The 20,156-nt window shown below is 44.2% G+C and overlaps 1 protein-coding gene and 1 pseudogene across 5 annotated transcripts in view; both read right to left on the bottom strand.

Annotated features, from left to right (window-relative positions):
* LOC308481995 (enoyl-CoA delta isomerase 2-like) overlaps positions 1 to 336 on the bottom strand; it is a gene marked incomplete at its 3' end in the record, with an annotated part of 48,272 nt that extends 47,936 nt beyond the window's left edge. The window contains exon 1 of one of the 4 annotated variants that reach the window (XM_081014917.1): positions 191 to 336. Coding sequence is in view for 2 of the 4 variants with exons in the window: in XM_081014915.1 (XP_080871041.1) it covers positions 60 to 139 (80 nt within the window). The other 3 variants (XM_081014916.1, XM_081014915.1, XM_081014914.1) reach the window with 3 other exon arrangements.
* Positions 337 to 6,211: 5,875 nt separating this feature from the next.
* The window catches only part of LOC308481836 (enoyl-CoA delta isomerase 2-like), a 37,610-nt pseudogene continuing 23,665 nt past the window's right edge, over positions 6,212 to 20,156 (bottom strand). The window contains exons 5-6 of the transcript XR_013991431.1: positions 15,106 to 15,249; positions 6,212 to 7,104 (exon numbers count right to left, since the gene is read on the bottom strand). The product of XR_013991431.1 is annotated as an enoyl-CoA delta isomerase 2-like (transcript). The remainder of the gene's footprint in view (positions 7,105 to 15,105; positions 15,250 to 20,156) is intronic.

The raw sequence follows: 20,156 nt of genomic DNA, 5'->3' as shown, positions 1-20,156 counted from the left end.
ACACGCTTATAACGCACTCGCGCCCCTCCGCCCCACCGACCGGGACGAGCCGCTCTCACCTAACCCCGCGGAGCGGGCGGCGAGGGCGAAGCAGCAGGCCCCGCATCAGGCGCTGGAGGGCGGCAGCGCCGCTGAGCATCGCTCGGGAGGGAAAAGAGCCGGGGAGGAGAGGAAGCGAGAGAGCTCCTACCTTGGCCAATGAGAGAGCGCAGAGGAAACCGGTTCTCCCACCCCCGCCCCACTTCAGGGAGGCTCGCTCGGCCCACGAAGCAGGCCGGGCCGGGCCGGGCCGAGGCGGGGAGGAGGAGCCGCCGCCGCCGCGCAGAGGATCATCATCCAGGGAGGAGCCGCGCAGGGGGAAGGCAGACGGAGGAGGCCTGGCCGCGCGGTGGCGCGACTTTCCCCGGAGAGGAGGAAGCGTCGAGGGTTGCGAGGGGAAATGCTTCCACGCTGGTTTATTAGAAACAAATAAGCAAACAAAAAGAAGTGGGGCAAGTTTCCCGCGAGTTCTGTAGCCGGGCTGGTTTCATTTATTATTACATTATTATTATTATTATTATTATTATTATTACTACATTTATATATCCCAAACACTGCCGGATTTACGTATAAGCTAAATAAGCTATAGCTTAGGGCCCCACTCTCTTGGGGGCCCCCAAAAAAATTTAAAGGGGGAAATAAACTGGATGTACATTTCCAAAATATAAGATAAGTCCAACAATTTCTTGGATAAAATACATATTTTGTTATGTGCAAATGGCTTTAGATACCCATTGGGTCCATAAATTACCAAATAGCATATATTGGATACCAAAAACAGCCACAATTTGTGGTTGACAAAGGACAGCTGGACATATAAAGGGCCCCATTACCTTCAGTAGCTTAGGGCCTCCTCAAACCTAAATCCGGCCCTGGTCCTAAACAGTCATAGGAGGAGCTAGTTCCTTTGCTTCGCCCTCCTCCCCAATAAAATATTTCAGGGGTGCTTCCCACCTTCTCACCCCCCCCCCAAAAAGGCTGCTGGGCATCACCATTCAAATAGTGAGTGTGGCCAATTATGCAAGGCAGGACTTGCCTGCCCCCCAATAATAATAATAATAATAAGTGCTTTTTTCCTTGGGGTACGCAGGGGTACACATACCCCTAAACATTTTGTGAATCTAAGTTTGGCCTCATCGAGGAGCAGTATTTCAATATGAGTAGGAAAAGAACTAACTTAGTTGGTCTTAAAGGTGCTACTGGAAGGATTTTTTTATTAGGAAAATGAAAGTACCCCTAAACACGTTTTTAAAGGGAAAAAAGCACTGATAATAATAGGTAAAAGGTAAAGGACCCCTGGACGATGAAGTCCAGTCAAAGGCGACTATGGGGTTCCGGCGCTCATCTTGCTTTTCAGGCCGAGGGAGCCAGCGCTTGTCCACGGGTCATGTGGCCAGCATGACTAAACCGCTTCTGACGAAACGGAACACTGTAACGGAAACCAGAGTGCACAGAAACACTGTTTAAATAATAATAATAACAATAACAATAATATTCTACCCTGCCAATCTGGCTGGGTTTCCCCAGCCACTCCAGGAGGCTTACAGCACATTAAAAAAAAATCATAAAACATTAGACATTAAAAATTTCCCCATACCAGGTTGACTTCAGATGTCTTCTAAAAGTCAGATACAGTGGTACCTCAGGTTACATACACTTCAGGTTACAGACTCCACTAACCCAGAAATAGTACCTCGGGTTAAGAACTTTGCTTCAGGATGAGAACAGAAATCGTGCAGCGACTGCACAGCGGCAGCGGGAGGCCCCATTAGCTAAAGTGGTGCTTCAGGTTAAGAACAGTTTCAGGTTAAGAATGGACCTCCGGAACGTATTAAGTACTTAACCCGAGGTACCACTGGAGTTGTTTGAATTGACATCTGATGGGAGGGTGTTCTGCAGACCAGGGAATTTGTTGTGAAATGTTCCAAAATCCATATTGTTGAAAGGCTGCAGTTCATTTGTAGAGCATCTGCTTTACCTGCAGATGGTCCCAGTTTCAGTCCTCAGCATCTGCAGGTAGGGCTGGGAAAGGACCTTGTCTGAAACCTTGGAGAGCTGCTGCCAGTCAGTGCACTGTAGACAATGCTAAGCACGATGGACCAATGGTCTGACTCAGTAAAAGGCGGCGTCCTATGTTTGTGTCTACCTCCCCCCCACACCCAGAAAGAATGTCATTGTAGTTATCAAAACTACACCCCCATCAAAAAGCTGGAAAGTAGCACTGAAGTACATCTACGTCTGTAGAGTTTGCGCTGTTTCGTTCTTCCACTGGACACTCCAAGCTTAGACCACTGGGCATTAACATGCCATTCTTTTGTGTTTCTGTACAAGTAATTTAGAAACATTTACCATTTTTGGAACCTAAGTTATGCCGCCTGTCTTTTCTTGCTGACCTTGGAAGAGTTTGTAAGCAAACCATTTTTAACTTAACAAATATGTGGTCTATTTTTATGCTAAGGGAAGTGTGGGGAACTTTAGAAGTGATGTAGAAAAGGAAGTTTTAAAGGTCTAACATGCAGCAAAGTAAAACATGTTTTGTGATTTTAAATCTCTGCTTAGGGTACTCTCTCCAAAGAGTACTTGCCCCAAACTTGGATCTATTCTAGGGGCACCCATGGAATTCTCCTTTTCTTTTATCTAGCATTTTATTATTTAACTAAATTAGAAAATAGGTTAAGCCAGGGGTCAGCAACCTTTTTCAGCCATGGGCCGGTCCATCGTCCCTCAGACCATGTGGGTGGGCCGGACTATATTTTTTTGGGGAGGGAATGAATGAATTCCTATGCCCCACAAATAACCCAGAGATGCATTTTAAATAAAAGCACACATTCTACTCATGTAAAAACACACTGATTCCCGGACCGTCCGCGGGCCGGATTGAGAAGGCGATTGGGCCGCATCTGGCCCCCGGGCCCTAGGTTGCCTGCCCCTGGGTTAAGCCGACACTAATGGCTTCCATTCCGTCAGTGAGGGGAAATTCAGTGCTATTCTTAAAGCAGTAGGGTTTTTTTGAAGGAATAATAATAATAATAATAATAATAATAATAATAATTTATTATTTGTACCCCGCCCATCTGGCTGGATTTCCCCAGCCACTCTGGGCGGCTTCCACAAAGACCAAAAATAGACTAATATGTCATACATTAAAAACGTCCCTGAACAGGGCTGCCTTAAGATATCTTCTGAATGTCAGGTAGTTGTTTATCTCTTTGACATCTGATGGGAGGGCATTCCACATGGTGGGCGCCACTACCACCCTCTGCCTGGTTCCCTGTAGCTTTGCTTCTCGCAATGAGGGAACCGCCAGAAGGCCCTCAGCGCTGGACCTCAGCGTCCAGGCAGAACGATGGGGGTGGAGACGCTCCTTCAGGTATACTGGGCAGGAAAACGTACACCTGACCGTAGGCAGCTCAGCCTCTGCTACAACACAGAAGTAAGGCAGTAAAAATCCCTCCCCAGCCGCTGTCCATCAGAATAATACTTTCTATATGCAACAGCTAGCTAGTTGCATAGTATTCATAGAGCGTTCCTTGGTCTGCTTCTTAAACAGCTAACTTGCCCCTCCTTTGGTTTTCCCTTTTGAATATCTGAATCAGAATTCTATAGCTACATTTCTTAAGCTGGCCAGTATGATTTGTTCTTCTAAGATTTTAGAGTTATGTGCTCCATATCTCTCCACTTCCCATGGAGATAACAAGTTTTTTTTAAAAAAGAGCATTGCCTTCTTCGCAATTGAAATAGCCTCTCAGGAACAATGATAAATATTTGATGGGTCAGAGTAAACACTACAGGTGCTTTTGTGCGGCATAGAAGTGTAATAATCAATGTTTTTCACCCTCAGATGGAAGAGTTCAAACAGTTAGTTTACTCTCCTGTCTAAAAATATAGGAATGACCTACTTATTAACAACAACAGAGGTGGGGAGGGGGAGCTCTGTATCCCTAGAGGAAAAAACAGCACTTTACATAGATTAAAATCCTAGCCTCACTTGCTTGAATTGCCTGCATGTTGAGAGTACTTCATATGTACTACAACTGCAAAGTGCATTTTCTGTTATTTCTCCAGAAACAGCATACTGCAGAATTCAAAGACACCATCAGATTTCACGTCTAGAATTTTACTTTCCAGTTGTGCATTTACCAATGCCATTGGGTCTTTTATCCTGTTTTATTTCTTTATTTAATTTGTATCCTACTTTCAGCTTTTAACAGATGGCTCCTTAAAAAGAGAACATCAGCTCTTTCCCTTAGCATGTAGAACTAGCTTATTAAGGGTGCAATTGTAAATGTACTTTCTAGGGAAGAAACCCCACTGAACACTGTGGGATAAGGGTGCTTGCACTTTTAGTATGGAATACCTGTGCTCCTTTCACTACTTTTTGGAGCATATCCACACAATGTTGTCATCCAGTTGTGCCTTCCTCTGTTTTCCCTTGGCATCTTCCATCTTTTATACACTGCAAAACCCACATAATTTTCATTTGTGGAGTGCAGGTGATCACATCAGGAGTCAGGGCTGTTGTGAGCTGTAGTTCATCAATGGACTACAACTCCCATCATTAAAAGGAAAAAAACCACGCACACACTTTTATGCTGTGCTGCATCTACACACCTTCAAAAACTGGTGGGTTCTATCCCAGTCTCAATGAAAGTCTTTGGTCTTCCCCATCTCATTGCTCCACCTCTCTCTTGCCTCCCAGGACCTGCTCAGGTACCAAAATTATTTTTTGTTTCAGGAGCTACAGATCCTACTTATTCACCCCAGTTTATGGTGTTGAAAAATTTGTAGCCACATTTACCTGCATTGTCTTGCTCCAAAGTTTAGAAAAGTGAACAATTCATTTGGGGGTTATGGTTTCTGGCACAGATTACTAGGAAACTGAAGTCACTTATCCAGAAGTAAGTTCATTGAACTCAATGGGACTTATTTATGAGTAGGCATGCATTTAATTTAAGGTGTACAGTTTAAAACGATACTATAGGGAGCCAGGTAACTGGAATTAGCTGGATCAAGTGCTGAAGATGTGGTTGAGTTCTCTCCCCCCCCCCTTTCTTTGTGATTTTTGTTCTTTCGTTTTTTGCAAACTCTCTTGATATCTCCACAAATTTCAGGGTGGTAAGAGAAAGGAATCTAAAACATACATCGCAAAAATTCAGTGCAACGCTGATGATGATGTTAAGCGCACTGCAAAGGGCAGAATTTCACAGGAAAACAGTAGCATGACCTGTTCTACGGGATGTTTGAAAATATAAAATCACATTAATTGAGCTTTTACAAAATGTTGAGTTGCACAGAAATTTCTCCCACTGCATAGACTTTGTAATAAAGTAACTTTCATTCTGTTGCCAGAGTGCAAACAAGGAAAATCTCTTTGGGATCCTTTGGGGGAGGAAACCATGGAATGAGAGTGCTTTAAACGTATGATGTGCTTGCACCGCGATTCTGTGGATGTATGAAAAGGAAAATACACAACCTTTGTTAAGATCTTCCTTTAGACTTGTCATTTATTTTGTTCTTGCACAAAATGGTTGCCTACATATTTATTTATTACAAAGCGTCAGTAGTCTAAAAAGAATAAGTCAGTGGTATACTGTGCACTTTACAATTGCATCCTAAGGAGCACAGCAAGAATCGTTGGGTTTTCACAACGGGGAGTCATTGCACACATTCAAAGTACATTTTCATTATTCTGCATGATGTTGCTTTCCCAGTACTTTTGTGTTTTGTTGTTTTGTTGTTTTTTACAGTAAATGATTACCAGTGAACACTGACAAGATCATGCTTATATACTCACTAACAATGCAGTCCCATCCTTGAATTATACTAGCTGGACAAGGATAAAAAGGTAAAGGTAAAGGGACCCCTGACCATTAGGTCCAGTCGTGGCCGACTCTGGGGTTGCGGCGCTCATCTCGCTTTAATGGCCGAGGGAGCCGGCGTACAACTTCTGGCGAACCAGAGCAGCACACAGAAACGCCGTTTACCTTCCCGCCAGAGTGGTACCTATTTATCTACTTGCACTTTGACATGCTTTTGAACTGCTAGGTTGGCAGGAGCAGGGACCGAACAACGGGAGCTCACCCCATCGCAGGGATTCGAACCGCCGACCTTCTGATCGGCAAGTCCTAGGCTCTGTGGTTTAACCCACAGCACCACCCGCGTCCCCGGACAAGAATAAGACTGTCATTAATTTTCCTTCACTGGTGCATCTCCAAATTACCCTATCATAGTGATGCATTGAGGCCATTGTTACCTTATGTCAGGCATCAATACAAATGTGTGCATTTACAGGCAATTGTGTACATATACAGAGGCATACATAGAGGTTGGTGAAACAGACCCCACCCACCCACCCAGGGCACAAAAATCACCTATCAGACTATGGGGTGTATGTCATATATTGTGTGGCAATGAAGCAGCACCGTCGTGGCAAGATCGAGCACAGGCAGCTCCTTGCCAAGGTCATGAGTGACCCTGGGTATGCCTCTGTACACTTATGTACATTTAACATACCCAGAAACAGAAATATTCTGATCGTAAAGAGCCAAGAAACAAGCCAGCAAGGAGCTGATGCAGTATGGCAATCAATTTTAAGCCTGACATGCATGAACTCAGTGTAGCTAATACATAATATATACACTGACAGGCTGTATTCATGAGGAATAGCACTTGTCAGCATTGCAGAAGGATCTTGATTGGCACTAGGGGACCGGGGACCAGCCCATCCAAGCAATGAGACTGCTTGGAGGAGAACTGCATCACCAGGTCATCCTGTCACATGCATTACACCATACGATACATCATCCCTTACTTAGCGCTGGTGTAAGAGAGACTAAAAATACATACAGAACATAGACGCAAAGGCAAATTCCACAGGGCCAATAAAAATCCTTTCCCCCACGGTCAATATTATACTTTTGACTTCTTCTGGAAGAAGCTTGTTACAGCATTCATGCACTCGTCTGAAAAGCATCTTTCCACAAGCTGGTCACACTCTTGTGAATTGACTGCATGCAGTTTTTCCTTTTCCACACTTCTCATTAACTGCTTGGAGAGGGCTAGAGACTGGGATGGGGATGAAATAGAAAAAAAAATAGTCGCTCAAAATGAAGGATGCCTTATTGGTTTCTGCACATTTGGGGGCTCTAGTCACATAAGGGCAAACAACCTACTATAAATTCAACTGGGATATTATCCCAAGCAAGCCCTATTGGAAGAGATAGAACCAGTACAAGATGCTGGTCACACCCAATACAATTCTCCCCCCACTTGAAAATTGCTGAGGAGTCTCTGTGCACAACTTAATCAAAACAAACTTGTTCTTCTAATTAAGTCCTATTTTAGTTTTTTTTTTAAAAAAATCTTCAGGAGTGACACCATAATCAAAACCAGTGCCATATCATGGAACCTTGGGTCAAGGTCTTGTTAACCTGTTCAGTAATCCAGTTCTGGTCAAAGTGGCCTCAATCTCCCTCATTAGAAAGAAAAAAATCAAGTGCAAAGTACCTTCTGCAACCTTTCCAGTTGCAGCTCTTCCAAGTGTCCCTATTTACTAGGGACAGTCCTGGATTTACAGACGCCATCCTGGTTTCTCATTTGATCCTGGAATGTTTTTCCTTTGGACATCCCTATTTTCATTGGAGAAATAGGAAGTTTTTCAATGTTTAATGTTTTATTATGTTTTTATATACATTTGAAAATGCCCAGAGTGGTTGGGGGGCAAGCGAGTCAGATGGGTGAGGTAGAAATACTACTACTACTACTAATATGACATTATTATTAGTAGTAGTAGTAGTATTAGTATTATTATTATAGAATAGGACATTCCTATTTTTATTGGAGAAATGTTGGAGGCAATGCCATTGGGTACCAACTTGAATAAAATATGGGGGGAGGTAAGCCCCGCCCCACATAATCGATCACATGATGCAGCGCACATACACCATTTGAATGACAATGCCTATCAACTTGGAGGGGGGCCCTCAAATATTTTATTGGGGGGCAAAGATCCCTCAGCCCCTAGAAGTTGGCTTCTATTATGCCAGTTGTGTGGAGCTCAGTGTCCACCATCTGAATGCTTCTGCTCCAGGAGGTAGCATCAAAATCAAGAATCTTGTGGAACCTTAAAGAAAAGAGCGCCAGTGAGATTACATTTCCATCTACCAGGAAATTCTGCTATTGATCTGAAAGCTGAAGTTCTTCAGCAAAGAAAGGCTCCAGTGTGAAATTGCTGAACTAGAATTTATTGGCAAGTTTTCATCCTATTTGTCGAGAGAGACCAAGGTGTTAATTAACATAGCAATACTAGGAAGATTTTTTTTTTTGTTCTTGTTGTTCCTAATTGCTGCTCTGGTGCAATATTGTTGCGCTTATCTTATAAGCTGCGGCACAGAATTGCCACAGACTGTGAGGCCTGTTCAGGTCACAAGGTTACGCAAGTCACAAAAAACGTGAGCAGGGATAGGTGTGCTAGCTGTGCGTCCGAAGCACAGGATTTGCTTCCACTCATGGAGGCGCCATATGTGATGTAGAGCCCTAGTGTTCCAGGGTTCTTTATTACATGGGGAAACTACTGTGGGATTTTAAAATGCAGTCAAACCAACAATTCATGTTTCGTCAGAAGGCGCTGAGGCTCACAGTCTTCCCGTAAACTTGCTAGAGAGAGCTCTGTGATAACAACCCACCCGCCTTGTGCCCTAACAGGAAGAGAGTATGGATATACACACACACACTGTGTGTGTGTATATATATATAGAGAGAGAGAGAGTATACACACACACACACACACACACACACACACACACCGTATTTTTCACTCTACAGGACACACCAGACCACAAGACGCACCTAGCTTTTGGAGGAGGAAAACAAGAAAAAAAAAATCTGAATCTCAGAAGCCAAAACAGCAAGAGGGATCGCTGTGCAGTGAAAGCAGCAATCCCTCTTGCTGTTCTGGCTTCTAGGATAGCTGCACAGCCTGCATTCGCTCCATAAGACGCACACACATTTCCCCTTTCTTTTTAGGAGGGAAAAAGTGAGTCTTATAGAGCAAAAAATACGGTGTGTGTGTATATATATATAGAGAGAGAGAGAGAGAGAGAGAGAGTATATATATAGAGAGAGAGTATATATATATATATATATATATATATACACACACATATATATGGGGACGCGGGTGGCGCTGTGGGTAAAACCTCAGCACCTAGGACTTGCCGATCGCATGGTCGGCGGTTCGAATCCCCACGGCGGGGTGAGCTCCCGTCGTTCGGTCCCAGCTCCTGCCCACCTAGCAGTTCGAAAGCACCCTTAAGTGCAAGTAGATAAATAGGTACTGCTTGATAGCGGGAAGGTAAACGGCGTTCCGTGTGCTGCTCTGGTGCTGGTTCGCCAGAGCAGCTTCGTCACGCTGGCCACGTGACCCGGAAGTGTCTGCGGACAGCGCTGGCTCCCGGCCTCTAGAGTGAGATGAGCGCACAACCCTAGAGTCTGGCAAGACTGGCCCGTACGGGCAGGGGTACCTTTACCTTTATATATATATATATAATGTATAGTGTGTGTGTGTGTGTGTGTGTGTATATATATATATATATATATATATATATATATATATATCGTATTTTTCACTCTATAGGACGCACCGGACCATAGGAGGGTGAGAACAGGGGGGGGGGATTTTTTTCTTGTTCTCCCCCTCTAAAACAAGGTGCGTTCAAGAGCAGGTCTGGGAACAGCACAAAGGCTGCGTGCAGCCTTGCCGCTGCCCCCCGAGCTTGTGGGGCTGGCGGTGGGGGGAAGCACTGCTTTCCCCCACCGCCAGCCTCAAAGATCCCTGAAGCCTTTGGAGCGAAGCTGCACTCCAAAGGCTTGAGGTTTCGGGGACATCCTTTGTAGCCTCCGCAGGGCAGTGAGGTGAAGGCACCCCGCTGCCCTGCGGAGGCTTTGCGCAGCCATCCTGAAGCTAGAACAGCGAGACTGAGGGCTGCGCAGCGCCTCGTCTCGCTGTTTTGGCTTTGGGCTGCAGGCTGCTATCCGCAAGCCTTGGGAGTCTGGCGGGAACTTCTGCCGGGCTCCGAAGGCTTGCGCATAGCTGCCCCAAGCCCGGGGTGTGCAGCGCTGTGCTCCCTGGGCTTTGGGCTTTGGGCTGCTATCCGCAAGCCTTGGGAGCCCGGCAGGAACAGGCTTGCGGATAGCTTCCTGAAGCCTGGAGAGCGAGAGGGGTCGGTGCGCACCGACCCCTCTCACTCTCCAGGCTTCACCGAAAGCCTGCATTCGCTCCATAGGACGCACACACATTTCCCCTTCATTTTTGGAGGGGGAAAGTGCGTCCTATAGAGCGAAAAATACGGTGTGTGTGTGTGTATGTATGCATATATATATATATATATATATACACAGTATATGTGTGTGTGTATATATATATATATATATATATATATATATATATATACAGTATATGTGTGTGTGTGTGTGTGTATATATATATATATATATATATATATATATATAGTGTGTGTGTGTGTATAGATAGATATAGATATAGATATAGATATAGATATACACAGTGTGTGTGTGTGTGTGTGTGTGTGTGTGTGTATATATATATATATATATATATATATATATATATATATATATCCTTCTTCCTGCCAGGGCACTCTCCGCTTTTCTCCAACATTTTCACCAGTGTGAAAACACCTGTGTTTTTAAGCTACACTTATGTCTTAGTAACTGAATTACCGTTCTAAGCCTGCCCGAACAAAGCTGCTGTTATCAGTTACTCTACAAGAAGCATACTGAGTGAGCAAATGTTATTTTTGCCTTTTACAAGACTGTTTTGTGTGTGATTATTATTTTAAGCGGGAGGGGCAAAAGGGGGCAATGCCAGGAAAATCTAGTCTGCCTTAAAGCATCCTGGATTACTTATCAACTAAAAAGACTAAAACTATCCTAAGCTTCCCTTTTAAGTTGCAAAGGGATGGCACTCTGCTGAACTCACAAACATGAGGAAGATAGGATGATGTCTAATAAATATATCATCTCCTAGCATCTAATCACATCCCAACAACCACGAGGGCAGGGGCCTCCTTGCTTCAGACATGCTACACATTTTGGTAAAGCATACTGGATGTAGTGTTCTATTATTATTATTTTAGGTGACAGTGGTATCATTCAACATGTTCAGGGTGGCTATGCTCCCCCTCCCCCTCAGGGGACAGATTGATCCTTGGCCAGTCCTCCGTGGGCTGCTTGTCAGCTGTGGATATGGCCCAAAGTGAGTGTGGTCATTCACACTCTCACATTCACGTGTGCACACTAGTAGTGTCTGGCAGAAGAAGAGGAGAAGAAGAGTTTGGATTTGATATCCCGCTTTATCACTACCCAAAGGAGTCTCAAAGCGGCTAACATTCTCCTTTCCCTTCCTCCCCCACAACAAACACTCTGTGAGGTGAGTGGGGCTGAGAGACTTCAGAGAAGTGTGACTGGCCCAAGGTCACCCAGCAGCTGAATGTGGAGCAGCGGAGACCTGAACCCGGTTCACCAGATTACAAGTCTATCGCTCTTAACCACTACACCACACTGGCTCTCTTTTAAAGGTAAAGGGACCCCTGACCATTAGGTCCAGTCGTGACCGACTCTGGGGTTGTGGCGCTCATCTCACTTTACTGGCCGAGGGAGCTGGCGTACAGCTTCTGGGTCGTGGCCAGCATGACTAAGCTGCTTCTGACGAACCAGAGCAGCGTACGGAAACACTGTTTACCTTCCCGCCAGAGCGGTACCTATTTATCTACTTGCACTTTGACGTGCTTTCGAACTGCTAGGATGGCAGGAGCAGGGACCAAGCAATGGGAGCTCACGCCGTTGCGGGGATTCGATCCGCCAACCTTCAGATCGGCAAGTCCTAGGCTGTGTGGTTTAATCCACAGCGCCACCCGCAGAGCAGGGTGGACCAATGTTGTTTAGCTGGCTTCCCAACATAGCAGTTGCTGCCAGTAACCAAGAGGGACGAGGTGGCAGGGAGGTCCGCACAGCGCAGGCACAGCAGTGGAGCCAATCCAAGGCCCCTGCTGCTGCCCTGGCACTGCGACAGCCTCCCCACTTCTCCACTCCTCTCGGTTACTGGCAGTGACCTCTATGTTAGGAAGCCAGTTGAGCAAAGCCACTCTAGCCCACTGGCTACTACTGGTATGCACTAGAACAGCACTCTATTGCTAATTCCCCAAAGCCCTGATTTGAATGTGTTGATAAATACATTTTCAAGGCAAAGCAGATTGTAAATTGTGAAGGGAAAGGGACAACGTGAGAATGGTGTTGCTTGTATGTGCAGCACCTCAATAAGGTGCCTGCATCTGAAGGACTGAATGCCTGCTGTCAAGTAGTGTGAACGTGCCCTAAAATTCAAATCGGGGCTTTTGCAAAGCAGCAGTAAGATGTTTCAGGGATTATCACCATGTTGGTCCCTGGCTTTCGGAGAACCACAGTGGGTAATTGAGCTTTTAATTAGGTTTAAGATGCTTTTTGTTATAGAAGGATTGTGAGTTTTACAGAGCCAGTAATCTGACACAGAGCTCTGACTTAACAAATGAAGATAAGCGAGGAATGAGCAGACATAATTCAGGCCCGCTGTGTGGGGCTGCTTTTGAACACTCTTTCGGAGGCCACAGAACACAGTGGCTTGTTTTTCGAGGGTGTCATCTGCTGGAGCACAAACTCGAGAGTCTTCTTGGCAAAATTCACACTGCTGGGGAGAGCTCCTCACAGCAGAGGAGGATATAGGGCTGTGTGAGCTTTGTGCATGCACTGGGCACTGAGCCAAGAGGGCACTGTCTCAAAGGCGCCAGCCTTTGGGAAGGAGGCGTGAGCCTCTGACAGGGTCCTCGGGTCCTCCCTCCTTCCCAAAGCCTAGTGAAATATACTCGGAGTTGAGTGTGGATTTCATGCTCTTTATTCAGCTCATAGTAGTGAGGAATGAAAGTTCCCCCAAAATATCTGCTTTATATACATTATTTACACAATGGGCCGCATGTGATTGGCTAATTCTGGGATTCTCCTGTAGGCCAATCAGGTTGCGGATTCACTTCCACCTGAAGCTGGATATGGTGGCTCCTGTACACCAATCATACTGCTGCATTGTTCTAGGACCAATCAGACTGCTGCATTCTGAATCCTATTGTTCTAGGACCAATCAGACTGCTGCATTCTGGACCCTATTGTTCTAGGACCAATCAGCCTGCTGCATTCTGAATCCTATTATTCTAGGACCAATCAGACTGCTGCCTTTTGGCTCCTATTCAACTCAGTACATAACACCTAGTTAGTGCTTTTCCAGCTTTGGGAAGGAGCAGGGAGGGCTCTGGTTTTGGGAAGGCAGTGTGAGGAGCGGGAGTGAGAGTGCCAAATTTTGGGCTCAACACGGTGCCAAAGGACCAAAGTCCACCACTGCAAACAGCCATGTTCTATTGCAGGCCCATCTCCCAAGAGCGCCTTATTCACAAACTGGACTATATAACAAGTTAGACAGCCAAGAACAGGTATTTTGGCAACCAAAGTGAAATATTATAATGGTTCACACACACACCCAACTCAACAACAACATATCTATGAGCTCCTGGGCTTAGTGTCTTTAAATTAAGGTTACCAGACATCCCTGGGGACAGTCCCCGGATGTACAAACCAGTCCCCATACAAAATCCATTGAAGCTGAAAAGTGCCTCTGGGTTCATTGAAAAAAATCTGGTAACCTTACTTTAAATGTGACTTCTGTGGTGCCTTACTTGGGGTTTCTTTAAAGGCGGCTCCCATATCCACAGCTACTTCAGGTTGCCCCCTTTCCCCTGCTCTTTTCAGTGAGCCCTGGCTGCCGGCTCCTTTTCTACTTAGGGCATTTTCACACAGAAGACTTAAAACAGACTCCTAAGGGGAATCAAAAGCCTTTGATGGCTACAATGTTTATTAGCATTACAAATGCTTCCTGTCTGCCGATTCTTAATCAGGAATGCCTAGGTACAGGTTATGTTAAATGCATAGCATGCATCATCAGTGGATTTTGAAAAAAATAATGTGGAGCATGGGGTGGATTTTTGCCAGTGCACGGAGAGAAGAGGTTTAACTCTTCACTCTTCAGCTGCAAACCCTCCCCCAGTGTGGCAATTCCCCTTGGCCGGGGAAACTCCCAATGACACCAGAGCGCTCTATGCTAGAATACAGGTTTGCATGCTATTTTCAAAAATATGTACATTTCCCTGCACTTACATACTCATTTTTGTAGACAATTATTTTGGTGGAGAATTTCACCATAAATTCCAGAGAGGTGTGAATTTTGGGGTATAGTCTCAGAAAGTACAAATTAAGTAGGTTTGCATGAGATTGAGGACCAAGCCAAATTCCTCCCCTACTGCCAACGCAAAGGAACATAAGAAGCTGCCAACCTGAACCAGAGCATTGGCCTTTCCAGTACAGTATTGACTCTGACCGGCAGAGGCTCTGTGGGGTTTCAGGCAAGAGACTGAACCTGGGACTTACCATATGCAGGTTTCAAGGATTGAACCTGGGACTTACCGTATGCAAACCCTGTGCTTTACCCACTGAGCTATAGTTCTTCCCCTTTTCTTATGACCAGGAGAAGAGCATCTACTAAAATCCTGCTGTCAAAGAAAGTTCTTTTCCAGCAGCTGCTTCTGCCGCAGAAATACTCCCAAGGGTTGCCTAGAGACTGTGCCTTCATAGTTAGGGATGACTGGGATGCAGCCTGATTTTTGCAGGATACAAAGAAAGAAAATATTGTCATTTGAGATCACACGTGAAAATTGATGTGTGAACGGTTCATTTTTTTGGTTCTCTGTCTCATTAGTGAGCCTATGTAATGACATCTTTTTTAGCTATTCTAACAAACATTTGTTGGCATTTTGAGTGGTAGTTGGCTCAGTGTTTTAATATGATTAAGGAGGCAGTCCTAAACACACATAATAGGAAGTAAGCCCTCTTCAGCACAATGAGATTTACTCCTGAGTAAACATGTATAGGGTTGCACTGTTATGAATAGTGTGTGCTGTAGTTATTACGAACATTTCTAGGAAGATTAGCATATGCTTTCAGCCTTGTCCAAACTTCTTGCTGAAAAGTACTGTCAGCAAAAACCTCCGTCACGAGTCCTTGGGTCCGTGCTTCATTGGCAGTGATCCTCTTGTTAAAAAGGAGCATCTCATTTGCCTAAGTGAAAGAAAACAATAATGAAGATTCAATAGCTAAGAAGTGGTGCTTGCTCCATTTATCCATCTTATAGGCCTATGTAATTTTGCCAATATGCAAATGTTTCGATGTGCATGTAGCTACTGTGGTACGATATAATTAGCAAGAAATGGGAAAGCATCCTGTAATACAAGTGCCATATCAATGATGAAAAATGCCACAAAGCTTTAATCTCACAGTGAACTGACTTGTCTCGCAGAATCTGGATTGGAGTGTTTAACCAGTTATCTCACAAGTGAGGCTCTTGCCGACTCCTGAAGAACAGAAAAAATAAATGATCTTGGAGTAGGCTGTACAAAGGAGATGGAGGTCTCCTGCCAGTTCTTGGCTGCTGGAGAGACAGAGAGAGATAAAAGAAGCCGCTCTGCCTAAATGCTATTCAGATGGTGCAAAGTTCCATTATATCTATGGCAAGACCTTCAGCCAATTTTGTTTGAAGAGTGTGGACTCTGTGAATACAAGTGGCATCATTAAATCTGGCATTCTCAGGACAGCCAGAGTTGCTGAGTCAGACTTTATAACAATGCCACCCACCTTAAAGGTTGTAGTGAATGTGCACTAAGATGCAAAAGGTATTTTATGTTTTATGTGATATGATGTGATGTGATGTTTTATGTTATGTTCCCTAGTGTGGACAGAGCATAGTGGAATGTACTTATAGAAAAGGCGCAGTATTCCCTAATTGTGTGGTAGGTTCATTACAATTCTGCTTGCAGCTTTCAACAGAACAACAATGCTTCGGTGGCACTAAAAGCCAACCATCTGGAAGCAGCCCAGATGTAGAAACCTAGAATACGCCTTACTGCAGTATTCGCCATACTATTCTGTACCATGTTCTTGTGACATTCTTTTCTTATTCCAATTTTTATTAATTGTTCTGAGGGGGAAAACAATAACAACAATGCTGTAATTTGATGGCTTTGGAAAACTAAGGGACGTGTTGCCACGGCAAGCAGCTGTCCATGTTTCTTATCCTGAGAAAGTCTGATGACCTGAGATGGGCTGAGCAAAAAGGACTCTGGATCAGGCCCATGAAGAGGCGGAAGGCAGCTGGGTACACTTCCCCTGGGCTTGGAGGCTTAAGTTGGCTGGGGGACCCTGCCAGGGACCGGGTGCTTTTTTTGTTTGAGTATATAACTTTATTCTAACAAGACTCATGCCCTGGGCCTCAGACAAGCTTCGCATAGGCCTGCTTTGGTTGCCAATCTAAAGATTTGGATTCTTCAATAAAACAGCTACACATTCTTCTCAGTCTACTAAGATCAGAATCTGTTCCTGGAGAACCCTGAATATTAAGACCCAACCACACGTGCTCAGCATATTTTTGCTTATGCACACAGTGTTAAACGTGCCAGTGTGTGAATGCAGCTGGTATCCAAAATTTTAAAATATTATATATTTTTTTTTTAAAGCAATTTATTAAATTTTACAATAAAAATAGACATGATAAACAATGTAACATCGATCTTGACATATTTTCACATTTTCTTTGGACTTCCTCACATCTCCCGCTCCCATTTTCATCGTTAAAACATTTTGTCAGCAATTTATCATCTTATTTAAAATCTTATATCCCTTCTATATTTCATAATCATATAATTCTCAAAAGGAGCTAAGTTTTCAGAGTCTTACTTATTTTCTTAAAAAACTTCTAAATTTAGTGGTGCTCAGTTGTTTTAGTCTAGCATCTTATTTAGCATTCACTCAAATTACAATGCTTTTGTAAATAGTTCTTAAATTTCTTCCAATCCTCCTCGATCCTCTCTTCTCCCAGGTCACGGATTCTGCCAGTCATTTCAGCCAGTTCCATGTAGTCTATCAGTTGTATCTGCCATTCTTCCAGTGTGGGTAGATCTTGAGTTTTCCAGTGTTTTGCGAGAAGTATCCTTGCTGCTGTTGTTGCATACATAAAAAATGTCTGGTCCTTCTTTGCCACCCCTTGGCCGACAATACCCAAAAGGAAAGCCTCTGGTTTCTTAGTGAAGGTATATTTAAATACCTTTTTCAGTTCATTATAAATCATTTCCCAGAACGCCTTCACTTTAGGGCAAGTCCACCAGAGGTGGAAGAACGTTCCCTCACACTCTTTGCATTTCCAACACTTATTATCAGACAGGTGGTAAATTTTAGCAAGTTTGACTGGGGTCATATACCATCTATAAATCATTTTCATTACATTTTCTTTCAGGGCGTTACATGCAGTAAATTTCAATCCATTACTCCACAACCTCTCCCAGTCCTCAAACATGATATTATGCCCAATGTCCTGTGCCCACCTTATCATAGCCGATTTAACCGTTTCGTCTTGTGTATTCCATTTCAACAGCAAGTTATACATCCTTGAAAGTACCTTAATCTTTGGTTCTAACAATTCTGTTTCTAGTTTCGATTTCTCCACCTGGAACCCTAATTTCTTATCATTTTTAAAAACTTCTTTGATCTGAGCGTAATGTAACCAATCTCGCACTTTGTCTTTCATTTTCTCTAGACTCTGCAATTTCCATTTGTCTCCATCCTTTTCTAGTATTTCCCAATATTTTGGCCATTTAGCCTCCATATTGGGTCTTTTTCGGGCCTTGGCTTCCAAAGGTGAAAGCCACCTTGGTGTTTTATTTTCCAGCAAGTCTTATTTTTCAAGGGGTGGTAGCTTCTCAGGGTCTTCAGGTTCCACAGATGCTGATGTTGGTATTGGCGTTGCCTCAGGCCCAGGAGGTAGTTCAATTCTTTTTTGAAGGTCCTCTCCGTGTGTAGACAGGAATTTGTCTCTCTCTTCCAGTGTTCTCACTTTGACCTTTCTCCCTCTAAAGGTAAAAGATAATCCTTGAGGAAATTCCCACCTGAATGGAATTGCGTTGCTCCTTAGTAGTTTAACAAGTTCAGAATAGGCGGTTCTAAGGTCAAGCAGTAGTCTTGGGATATCTTTATAAATTTCAATTCTTCTATCCAACACCTCCAGTGATTTTACAAAGTGTAGTCCCAAAATCTTATCCCTTTCCTCCTTTGATCTCAGTGTTATCAAACAGTCTCTGGGCCTCTCCTTCTTTATGAATCTTCCAAGTCTGAAAGCTGACACAATTTTGAAGTCCTTTTCTTCCAAGTTCCAGAACTTGGAGAATTCTTTGGTCAAAAACTCAGTTAGATTTCCTTCTTCTGCCTCTTGTAGTGATCTAATCCTTAAGTTGTTCTCACGGTTTCGCAGTTCTATCATCGAGAGATAAATCTGGTGTTCCCCAACTTGTTTGGTGAGTGGTCTTACCTCTTGCTCTAAATTTTCAAATCTTTGTCTGGTGTCCTCAGTCAATTTCCGATTTTCTGCTGAGGCCTCCGTTAGCTGTCCAATTGCTTGTGCATTCTGTGCCACTTGTGTGGTTAATTTATTTAGACATTCTGTATTTTTATCAATCTTTGCTGATTGCGCATCTGCTTTCTTGTCCAAAGCTTCCAATTTTTCAAAGATTTTGTCTAGTACAGAAGCAGATGCTCCTGAGGCCATATCTTCCAGTTGTAACTGCTCTGCTTCGCCCTCACCCTCCACTTCTGAGGGCAAAGTAGGCACAGATGATCTGCGTGTCTGTGAAGCTGAGGTTAGAGTTGTTAGAGTTGTTTGTTTAGCTCTCCCTCTTTTTCTTGTGCCACTCATTCCAACGTTATCTGTCAGTCAAGGTCACACTGAGTTGTTCCCATGGGAATGGAAAGGTCCAGAGCAAGCAAACAGCAAAGGAATCGAAAGTAAAAAGTGTATGTAAAATCACTGTTATAATCCAATCCTCTAGAGGGAGCTTAATCTGTCTTTCAGAGTCTAATTTAATGTCCAAGAACCTTCAAATACAAATGTTTAGCAGAGTTTATAAATGGTCACCTTGTTGCAGACAGTGCTTATTTATCTCCAAAAAGAATGTTTCAAATTTAAAAGGTCTCAATACCCTCAGATTGTTTCAAGTTCCAATATACAGTATCCAAATCTGCAGTACTGACAGCTCCCTTAGTACTCAGGCAGCTCCTGACTCTGGGTTTCACCTTTTAATTTGTAATCCAATAAGAGGAGGAAAGTCAAGTGCAAATAGAAATCCCAAATCTTTAACTTGAAGTCTTTACTTTAAAATGCAAGTTCAAATAGATGCTTAGATCTGTAAAACTTAGAGTCTCTTTCTTTCAGCCTCCACTCCTCCAGCTGATTGCTTTTTTTCAAGTTCAATGGCTGCGGAAGACGGACTTCCTGCTTCCACGTCTCTCCGCTCACAGCCAAGTTCAAGCCAATTCAAATTTCCCTTTTAAAATCTCAAATTTCAAGTGATTCAGTCTTTTACTCACAAATTAGTTGCTTTTTCGTCCGGGTCCGTAATTTAGCAGGAAAAGGGATCAGCGCTCACCGACAGTAGCAGCGCGGCTTCGCTCCTCAGGCTGTGAAACAGCTCACAGCGCCGCAACCCCCCTCCGTGCTCCGGAGCCCCTTACGGGGTTCCTTCTGCACTTGGAGGGTCGCTCTAGGCGCCCACCGAGCCTCAAGACCCCAGGCTCTTGCCGCCTGGGGTTTTCCGAAGTGGGTCTCCGCTTCGCCGTAGCGGACGACCCGTTGCCTGCGGAGCCTCCTCTCCCGTTCAGAAGAGGACCGCCATTGCCGTTCGCGCCGCCCCCGGAAGTCAGAAAAAATTTTAAAATATTATAATTTTGCATGAGTATAATAGTTTTCTGGGGCTGATCCCTGGTATCGCCAGGTAAGGTCGAGAAAGAATCCTGTCTGAAATGGCGGAGAACTGATGGCAGTACAGTGCCAACCAGCCTTCGCCATCTTCTGCTGGCCGGGGTTGATGGAAGTTGTAACCCAAAATACCTGGAAGGAATCAGCTTGGCTGGACTTCAGCCAGAGG

Source organism: Podarcis pityusensis (assembly GCF_964106645.2).
Source record: "Podarcis pityusensis genome assembly, chromosome: 7".
Taxonomy (NCBI): domain Eukaryota; kingdom Metazoa; phylum Chordata; class Lepidosauria; order Squamata; family Lacertidae; genus Podarcis; species Podarcis pityusensis.
Note: the sequence above shows the minus strand (reverse complement) of the source record. Positions and strands in the feature narration are given on the sequence as shown.